This window comes from Pan paniscus, chromosome 11 (genome assembly GCF_029289425.2).
Source record: "Pan paniscus chromosome 11, NHGRI_mPanPan1-v2.0_pri, whole genome shotgun sequence".
In the NCBI taxonomy this organism is placed as follows: Eukaryota; Metazoa; Chordata; class Mammalia; order Primates; family Hominidae; genus Pan; species Pan paniscus.
This window is the reverse complement of record NC_073260.2, coordinates 81,148,219-81,158,316: the sequence shown is the minus strand read 5'-3', so window position 1 is coordinate 81,158,316 and position 10,098 is coordinate 81,148,219. Positions and strand designations below refer to the sequence as shown.

At 46.0% G+C, this 10,098-nt stretch overlaps 1 protein-coding gene across 1 annotated transcript; it reads right to left on the bottom strand.

The window, feature by feature from the left end:
• Positions 1–1,333: 1,333 nt before the first annotated feature.
• On the bottom strand, positions 1,334–9,457 carry LOC129393085 (spermatogenesis-associated protein 31D1-like). The gene is made up of 4 exons (XM_055091934.2): positions 9,245–9,457; positions 8,451–8,496; positions 7,788–7,848; positions 1,334–7,501 (listed from the first exon to the last, which is right to left on the bottom strand). Exons 1-4 carry the CDS (start codon positions 9,428–9,430, stop codon positions 3,073–3,075), a joined length of 4,722 nt encoding a protein of 1,573 aa, XP_054947909.1. The 5' UTR covers positions 9,431–9,457; the 3' UTR covers positions 1,334–3,072.
• Positions 9,458–10,098: the final 641 nt, after the last annotated feature.

Sequence of the window (10,098 nt, the reverse complement as noted above, 5' to 3'; positions counted from 1 at the left end):
CAAGGTGGTCAAACATGATGGTTCACACCTGTAATCCCGGCACTTTGAGAGGTCGAGGCAGGCGTATCACCTGAGGTTAGGAGTTCAAAAGCAGCCTGGCCAACAAGGAGAAACCTCATCTATACTAAAAATACAAAACTTAGCCAGGTGTGGTGGTGCACACCTGTAATCCCAGCTACTCAGGAGCCTGAGTTGGGAAAAATCACTTGAACCCAGGAGGCAGAGGTTGCAGTGAGCCGGGAACGCGCCACTGCACTCCAGCCTGGGCAACAGAGCGAGACTCTGTCTCAAAAAAAAATGAAGAAACCTTGGAAGGAAACAAAGGAGGGATGGATATAGTTTTTTGAAGAATTTTTTATGAAACGTTTCTATCCAATGGATTCTAGTTTCCCGAATGGTGAGGCCAGCACATCTGCTGAGCAAGTGGAGATGGCCTAAACTTGAGAAAAGTGCAGAAGGTTTGAAATACATGGGTGAAAAAGTGGACTAAGGAAAAATGACCAAAGCTTCATTAGTATTGTTCTCTGTTAGTAAGCACAGGATAAGTATTTTTTGGATGAATGAGTGAATTATTTCCAGGTAGTGCTAAGACTGACCATGCATTTATCATGGTGTCAGTAGACTTGATTGTGAGATTTAATCCAACAGTGATAGGTCATTTAAGGGAAGACATTTATGGAAAAGGCAGAGAGATGGGATTTTGTCAGACAGGAAGGATTAAAGGGAATTGCATATGGCACATTTCAAGTAGGGCTTGTTAAACATTGGTTATAGGATAGACCATAAAACCTGCATTGAAGAATGAGGAAATTAAGCCAAAAACTTGGTAGACAGATAAGTAGAAAAATAATAACCCAGTGTGAAAATTTGACAAATTGAGGGGCTAGGCTGGAAGGATAGTAGGATGAGGTCAAAGGGTGGAATGTTAGACTGTATTATTACAGATGTAGAGGTGGTTTTGATGAGGCCAGGCATGGTGGCTCATGCCTATAATCCCAGCACTTTGAGAGGCATGGCAGGCGGATCACTTGAGGTCAGGAGTTCAAGACCAGCCTGGCCAACATGGTGAAAGCTTATCTCTACAAAAAAAAAAAAAAAAACAGCTGGGCATCATGGCATGTGCCTTTAATCCCAGCTATGCAGGAGGCTGAGGCAGGAGAATCACTTGAACCTGGTAGGCAGAGGTTGCAGTGAGCCAAGAACGTGCCACTGCACACCAGGCCAGGCAACTGAGCAAGACGCTGCCTCCAAAAAAAGAGGTGTTTCTGATGATAACTTTTAGATGTTTCTGATGACAGCTTCTGGGTGTGGTAGTAACTGAAATGGAATGGAGGTAAAAGACCCTAAGATGGAATGACAGAGGAATTAGGAGGCCAGGTAATTGGCAAGTCTATCCACATGGATGTTTGGGTCCTCCATGGATTCTCCACATCCACAAGTTCTTTGCCCTGGGTTTCATCCCAATTTTGTGCTTCTTAAGGCCTTCATAGAATCTGAATTATTTCTGCAATCCTAAGATTCAGGCACTGCAGGGTCCGTGGCATAAGCATGGACAGGAAAAGAGAAGGATAGTGAAGAAGCTGTAGGGGACATCTGTTTTGTTTTGTTTTGTTTTGTTATGCTTCGTTGTGTTTTGTTTTTGTTTTGACACCAAGCATTCACAAATTTTTCTGGAGAACTTACCTCAAGTGCCCTCTAGAAAACTCACTTCATTTATTAGTCCCAGTCTGTATAAGTGGAATTGCCTTCTCTTTAGGCTGCTAATATTTTAAGGGTGCATATGTGCACACTCTTAGAAATAAGGAGCATTCTGTAAAGATTCATAGTAAGCGCCCAAATATCTGTAACCCTCATGCGTAGTCCAGGACTAACTTCTGGACCATGAGCTGCAGGTATTCTAGACAATATCTATTATATTCCACTAAGCCCATGGACATCATGGGTGACACCTCCATCCTGATAGGTGCACTGTATACACTAAGGGAAGATCTTGCATATTGCCATCAACATGGCTAGAAAGAAGGCACAAAGATCACCTTCCCTAAAGAGAGGGATGCCATGCTGACAACAGCCCTGCAGATACTGTTTAAGTCCTTAAAGAACAGCCCAAGGTACACTTCTGCCAAAATGGCATCTGTAACCTCTGCAGCATCCTGGTAAGCCTCAAGGGGTTGGTGCCTAGATCTAGATTAAGAAAGGGTCATGAAATGGGCATGATGGGGCATAAACCTTTTTCCACCAGCATGGTCATCCTTTCCTAGCTTCACTTTTTTCTTACTTTCTCATCATTCTAAGGCATCTTTTCCTTACTCTAAGCTATATTTTACCCTAGGAGGTAGGTGGTTGCCTGGTCAACAGTCCTGCCACAGACAGCTAGGTGAATTTTTGCTCTGTAAAAATGTCATCAATCCAGGCAGCATGGAGAAATACACAGGGAGGGGAACTACATCTCCAAAGTGACTTATTAGTAGAAAGACCTCAACGTTGAGGTCAAAATATGCCTCCCTAAATCATGAGCATGCCCTGTTTGTCAAATTCTTAAGCAGCATCCACAGTGTTCCTGACACTCTACCCCAACCAGCAATATCCCAAACACTCCCACCAACCTATAACATACTGTGGTCTGTGACAACTTTTTTTAAACAGTGCTTAAACCACTATTTCTGAAAAATATACCTGTCCTTCACCCTGTCTTCAGATATGGAAGGGCTGCCTTCCTCACTGCTCTAAAGGATATGAAGCAGTGAATGGGGAGGAAGGTGAAGGCCGCCATACAATAGCAGTAAGTCTCAAGCAAAGAGGTAGGAAAGACCTCATCTCCTTGGACTTCATCAGGGAGAGAAGGGGCTTTTGGAGGCACATGATACTCATTCCGCCACAACAGCTCCAGGGGGTTCGGCACATTTTAAAAGTCAAAGAAGGGAGTCAGTAAGAGCTGAGCTAACCCGGCCTTTCCCTAACCACTAGCTTCGGTTACCCAAAACCCATACCCCACAACACAATACACAGAAAAGACATCCTTCTTGTTAGAACATTTATTGGGGAGAATCAAGATTCTCAACAAGGATTGAATTATTTTGTGGGGGGAAATTTTCCTCCCTGGAAATGCTTTGGAAGCATTTTCTGCCCAGTTAGGAAAGGCACATCACTAAACACAGGGCTTTTAGCACTGGTTGGGACGGCTGGACACACCAGGCTGACCTGACGCCGGCAAGTGGGGTTTGGATGTGGCACAGGCTTCCTGTGGGGCGTGGATTGGGGATGGCTTTGACACAATATCTTCCCCTTAAATGCCTCAACTTTCTGGGGCTGTCTGTCCTTGTCTATGATCTGTCTAATCCTTGTAGGATAATTCTGGCCAACAAAGATAGCTTGTTGGCTGCAAGATTTGGTACGTGTCACTTTGCAGGAGGGAGCCCTGTAGTTGCAGGCATAGCCCTGGACAGACTCTGCTCTGACATGCACTGCTGGGTTGTGCTGAGCTTTCCCAAGCCCCACTGGGAAGGAAAGGGGCTCTCGGGGACAGGTGATATCTATCCCATGCCTATGCCCCAGCTTCTCTTCTAGGAACTCCCTAGTGTCTTTCCTAATTTTCTGAGCTTCAGTAGTCCCAGTAAAGGCAGCTCTTGTAACTCGACCAATATTCTGCACACATGATAACAGGGAGCTACCCTTTTCCCAGGAACTTTCTTGTTCTTCATATGATATGCTGGGTTTATTAAACCACTGCAAAAAGGTCTTCATCCATTTTCTGGAAAGGTTTTCAGGAGGAGGCTGTGTTTTCAAGGTTGGGGAAGATTTGCTCCCAAGCACCTCCCCTGATGTCTTGTTATGAACAGGGAGTTTCTTTCTCCTGCGTTGGGATGTCCCCAGCCCTGCATCCCCTCCATCAAGCTCTCCTCCTTTGGGTCTCACAGGACTCACTCTGTTTACAGCTGGTGGGAAATTCTTAACTTGACACTTCTGTAAGACACAGGTAGGGACCCTGGGCTCCTGCTTCTGTGCCACACGGATTCCTCTGTCCTCCAAGTGGACATGCACCACCTGGGAAGTTCCCATGTCCCCACTCGAGATGCCCTGGGAATTAGTCAGTAAGTCCTTGGAACTCAAGTTATCTAAGGCAAAAGACATGTCAGTGAAATGGCTCTGAGGTTGGCTATGCTTCCTCTGGACCAACTTTAACTGGCTCAACATCTGATTTTTAAGGTATGATGATTTAGGATCTTGAGGAACTGATATTCTTGGTGGGAAAATTTCAGTTTCATTGGAAGTGCTTGCTTTCACATTTGTCAGTGAGCAGCTTCCCGACTTGCTGGTTGTCAAGTTGTTCCTAGTTTGTGATTGAAGAGCACTGGTGACAGGAAAGGTCTTTCTACTGCCCTGAAGCCTGTCTACATTATGAAAGGAACTCTTTCTCTTATCCCATGACTCACAGCCAGCTCCAGCTTGCATTATGGGCAGCTCTGCGCTGCATCTACTGGCCAGTACAGTCTGTTTCTGACTGACTTCGTCTACGATGCTGTGTGGCGGGGGCAGAAAAGTCTGTCTGCCATCCTCCGTTGTCCGGACACTTTCTGTAAGATCATTGTCAGTATCAGAGAATTCTCTTCTCAGGGTCCCCTGCTTTTCTTGGTTGACAGGTGAAGTGACAAGGTAAGAATGACCGAGGATGGGGAATGAGCTTGTTGATTCTAATTTTTCGCTTTGAAAATCTGTAGTACCTCTTCTAAGGGATGTGGAGGCCCCATCTTTGGAATCTGTCTCTATAAGGTCATGGTCCGTATCAGAAAATTGTCTTCTCAGGGTCCCCTGCCCTTCTTGGCCGACAGGTGAGGAGACAGGGTGAGGACGATCAAGGATGGGGACTGAGCTTGTTGTTCCCAACTTTTCTCCTTGAAAAGTGCTTCGTCTACGGGACTTAGAGACCCCATCTTTGGAATCTCCCCGAGAGATGAAGGTGGCTGAGGAGGGAAGGTCGAAATGGGAAAAGGAAGTAGAAAGGTCCGCTTTCGATTTGAAGATTTCTATGGATTCAAGGACCTTGAGGGGAAGGCCCCACAGCATCCTCATACGGAAAGTTTTAATATGGGCTTCCAACATCTTTTGTTTCTTGGAACTAAGGAAGGAAATCTCCTGGGAAGTATCAACGCAGTGGTCCTCACTCACCAATGTTACCAGATTTCGATGTTTAATTTGGCTTTGGGATTTCTCAGGAAGAGACATTGTCTGCTTGACTGAGTGCCATGAACTATGCACAGTCCCAGGCATTCGACCCTCATTGATTTCCTCAAATTTCTTGCTCAAATGTACTGTCAGGGCATTTTCAAGTTGTTTCTGACCTAGTCTCACCCCTGAGTCATTCCCTGACAGATGCATCATATGAGTTTCTAGGTCTCTCTCAGAGTTAGACCTCAGATTCTCGTCTGAAGATGTCTCCGGATCATGCAACGGGTGATCTTTTGGGGCAGTCTCCTGGCTGTATCCCTGATAATTCCCCACATTCTCCATGGAAAGCATATTTGAGCTCCTCTCGTGGAAGCTTCCAGGGAAGCTTGATGCGGACTTCTTTAGAACATTGCACCTCTGACCCTCAACCAAAGAGATATTTAACGGTCCATGAATGCTCTCTGACACAGATAGCTCTGAAATTTTGCTCTGAGGACGTTGCAATGACAGAGACTGATGGATTCTCCGGAGCAGGTCCCATCTGCGCTGGATGAGCCTCTTTCGAATGTGTTGCTCTAGTTTCTTCCTTACCTCAGAGCTGAGTGGAAAATCTCCAGGAATGATGGAGATCGGAACATGGACCTTGAAGGACTTTCTGACCAATTCAGGATTGGGAGCTGGAGGACAAAAGTCTTCCTGGGATTTTTGAACCACAGAGGGTAAACCCCACACACTTTCCTGCACTTTCTGCAACACGTTCCACTCCAGATGGTTAATTTCAGATGGCAAAAGAGACCGTGCCTCGTTCTGGGGTCTATGAAAACACACTCCACAGATCCTAATCAGGAATAGAGGACTAGGTAGTCGGACTGGGAATGGAGATTGAGGTTGAGCCTGGGACTTCACCTGAGTGAGATGTGGGGACTGACCTCGGGGCAGGGTTTGAGGCAAGGGTAGTGGTTGGGTACTAGGCAAGGACAGAGGTTGGGAAGGGGGAAGTACTGGGGATTCATGGGATATAGATGTATTTGTAATGCCATTGAAGAATACAAACATGGAGGAATGGCCACGTTGGACAAGAACAGTAGGATGCAGAGACTCGCTGTGCAAAGATGGGAGACCCCAGAAGAGCTGGACATATTTTTGCTCTAAATGGTCTTCAAAGCACTTAGAGTATGGAGGCTGCTGATGGATGTGCTGCCATTCTAGTTTGCCTTTACTGGCCCAAAAAGGAAAGGATTCTGCCAAGTCATGCTTAACAGCAATTGAGGTTAACATATTCCGTGAGGAATTTAGTTGGTAGTTTGGCCTAAGTTGTTTTGGGAATGATCCTGCTTTCTTTCCATTTTCTTTCCACATCAGGAAATCACCCCTTTTTTTGACTTGTCTCTCCAGGAGTGCCAGAATGTCATGGCTGAGAAATGAGATGTTAACAGGCTCTATGAGGTTGGCCACAGAGTGCCCTCCTAAAAAGGCCTCAGAAGAATGAAGGGTAAGAAGCTCCTCCATGAAATCAGATGGCACAAAATTGGAGGAAAAAGAGTCCTTGGCATGAGGCTGCCACCAGGAGAATTCTGAAGATGCAGGGTGTGAATGGTCAATGCCTTTGATTGTTGGGGCAGAGGTGGATGACCCACCAGAGCCACCTAGAGATAACATTTCCGGAAAAGTCTTCAAGATGGTGAGACTTGATTTAGACTGAGTCACAGTGCAATCTTCCAGTGGTAAAGCAGATGGGATTGGTGGTCCGTGATGACGAGCACAAGAATCAATGGGATTCATGGCCCGCGAAATATCTTGGCATAGGGTGGAGCCAAATGAAAAGATGGTGTTCAGAGACAAACTGGCCTCAGGCTGGAGGCTGGGCTCCACTCTCTCAATGTGATGTGGTGGGAGAAGGGGAAAGGGAAGCTGTTGGGGTGGGGAATGGTCTATGGCAAACTTGGAATCCAAGGGAGAAACAGGCTGTGGTGGCAGAGGGTCCCTCAGTGGTGAGGGTGAAAATAAGTCAGCTACGGTGGTGATCAGGTCAGGTGAGAGAATTAAGGGGGGCGGTGGAGAGGGCTTAGGCCGAGGGGACAGTATTAGGTCTTCTGGAGGGGTTGCTGAGGGGGTGGAAGCCAGAGCGAATGATGACTCAGTCGCAGAAGCTGAAGAAGCCAAAGGAGACACAGAGGGAGCAGCATCTTTCAGGGACTCCCAAGACAGCAGTTGCTGGATATCAGCAGTTGCTCTGTTACACACCCGACAGACGGGGTCTGGACATAACAGTCGACGAAAGTGGTTGGTATCATGATGCTGGCCCAGAGGACTGCAGGAAACAGGAGGTCCAAAGCTGCAGTCAGGACCAGAACAAGGAAAGGAGATTTGTTAGCCTGGCAGGGGTGGGCTCCCTAAAGCCTGCTGCCCACATCACATTGCCCCCAACCCATGACCTCACCATATATGAGGTCCTATGACCTCACTATAGCCTCTCCCCAACACATTCATTCACATACCCATTCCTATGGCTACCCACTCCCACAACTACAGCAGGCTACAAGGAATCCCTGAAATGAATAGAACGTACTAAAGAAGAGGGAGTGGGGTGGGAACAGGACACAAAGGGAAAGATTAATCACCTTTTCAGAAGAGAAAGCAGCTTCCGTTCCTCTTCCTCTTCTCTCTGGAAACTTTTCCAGTCTGGGAAACCAGAATAGTATGTTATATGCAATGAAGATAGAGGCACACGCCTCATACAGAAGTCAATCTGTGGAAGACCCTTGGGATATTAAACTCTGAGAGCCCCAAGAATCAGTAGAAAAGGGCAAATAGTCATTGATAATATTCACAAGTTCACATGTGTATGTGGCATCATTAGTAAAGTCCTTTCACATACATTACCCCATGTGATGCTCAAAACCACCGCTTGAAACACAGACATCAGTGGTTACCTCCAGGAGGAATCCGAGCATTGAGGAAGTCAAAGTACGTATGCAAAGTTGTGAGACAGAAGCTCTGACTCCAAGCCCACCAGTAGTCCTTCCTCGATATCTCAGGTGGCCACCAATTGGGCAACACCCATTGCTCAGGTCCATCACTTTGTCTTGCCCATAAATGGGCAGAGCAGGGCCTCTGAGCAGTGTCTCAGGTCTGATTGCTTTCCCAGGAGCCTGTCTTCTGAGGGCTCTGTTTTCTAAGACTGCATCTAGTAACTGACATTCTAAGAAATCATGGGACTGAGTCATCATGAAAGAGACAGAAAGGGTCACCCCTGAAGCTCAGATAGAGCAGGCTGACATTACCTTTGAATGTCCCAACTTTCCTTCTCCTCCTGGCTCTGCCCTGATGCTGAGAACAAAAGACAGATAATGACAGGCTGGGACTCACTTCTCTCACTCTCTATGAAGCTCATTCATTCATTCATTCATTCATTATACAAGAATATTACTCTTTAATTAATAGAAATATGTTCCTGTTATCAATTTTTAATGGTGATAAAATAGTTCCCATTTTTCCTTCTCTGAAAAATCCTCAAAGAAGATTTTGCTGTCAGAGCCACACTTGATGTACTCAGTTAGCAATTCTGAAGGAGGGCAAAGACTCAGAGGTCAACAGTCACATCTGTGCTCCCTCATGGGACAAGTGTCACGGAGACAGGCCTATAGCTCCAGCCTCTGCTCAGAGACTCTCAGCATTACTCCTCGGGTCAGCCCAACATGAAGGAAGACTTGGTCAAGTGACAGGTGACATGGGAATCTGACTCATGATCAAATTTCAGCAGAGAGCCCACAATCTCTAAATAATCCCATCTGGGACCACAGAATTACTGTGTTTGGGATTTTATCCTGGAACTCTCCACCACAGCCAGATAGGTAGCTTCACATGGAAAACTATGAGCTTCAGATGGAAACCTTAGTCCTCCCGAACCCCTATGTCTGCCCAACCTCTTCCATAGAAGAGTGAAGTTCTATCCTCTCTTCAGACTTCCCATCTAAAACATGTCTCTGTACCAACCAAACTTATTTAGAAATGTTGGAATAGGATTGGGAAACAACAATAGGGCATCTCTCTTGGGTGTTCACCCACAGTTCCTTACCTTTTGGATGTCATTATTTTTTTCGGTGGGTGACGAATACAGGGTCAATACGACGTAGAACAAGTACAGTATAAACAACCCCAACCCACTCAAGCAGATGAAGTTGGGGTCGATATCCAAGCAATGTGAGTTAGGGCTCAGCCCTGTCTCAGTATAGCTGTTCAGAAAACAGAGGATATTCTCCATGGTCTGAATAGCTGAGCTGCCTGAAGCAACTGAGCACTGAGGGTGCCCAGGCTTAACTATAAGCACAGGCCTGCATCACAGAGCATGGAAGAGTCACAGAGGGTTTCTGAGGGTGGAGGGAGCAACAAGAGGAGGATGTGTCCACAGCCCCAACCCCACCAGCCCAGCTGACTCTCCTGGGCCCTCTAGGTCCCTCTGCCCTACCTTGCCACTCCATTTCCCAACTCCATCCCTTTTCATGTCATATATTTATCTTAGTGGAATTTTTGGTTTGTTCCAACAGTAAACCAGGCATTACCCAAGTCCCGCTTTACTGTTTGGAGCCCTTAACTTGGACCCCACCAACCACACTGCCTTGAAAGCCTGAAATACTGCCTGGAATATTTGTTGTACCCAGGCATTGCCACTCTCAGGATCACATATGTCCTCAAATCCATCTTACCTACAGAATGTTTCTGCCTTACATAAATGCAGATATAAAACTTAAATTTCCTTTATACTTGCTTCGTTTTGTGAATGTTGAACATCACATTTTTTGTTTTGAAGTCAGTTTTTACTATTTCCAATCAGAGTGACTGTCTCAAATGATTAAAACTAATGTTATCAAGGAAAAGAAGCTCACTGCCCAATTTGGGTTTTTGAGAAAAGAAGGTTTTTATTGTAAATTA

What these genes read in the sequence shown, in the direction of transcription:
- LOC129393085 (XM_055091934.2), bottom strand. Translation starts at nt 9,430, where the DNA reads ATGGAGAATATCCTCTGTTTTCTGAACAGCTATACTGAGACAGGGCTG. An exon ending in GAAAGTTGGGACATTCAAAG is followed by an intron (nt 7,849 to 8,450) that starts GTAATGTCAGCC and finishes CTGGTTTCCCAG; the next exon opens with ACTGGAAAAGTTTCCAGAGA. An exon ending in CTGCTTTCTCTTCTGAAAAG is followed by an intron (nt 7,502 to 7,787) that starts GTGATTAATCTT and finishes TCCTGACTGCAG; the next exon opens with CTTTGGACCTCCTGTTTCCT.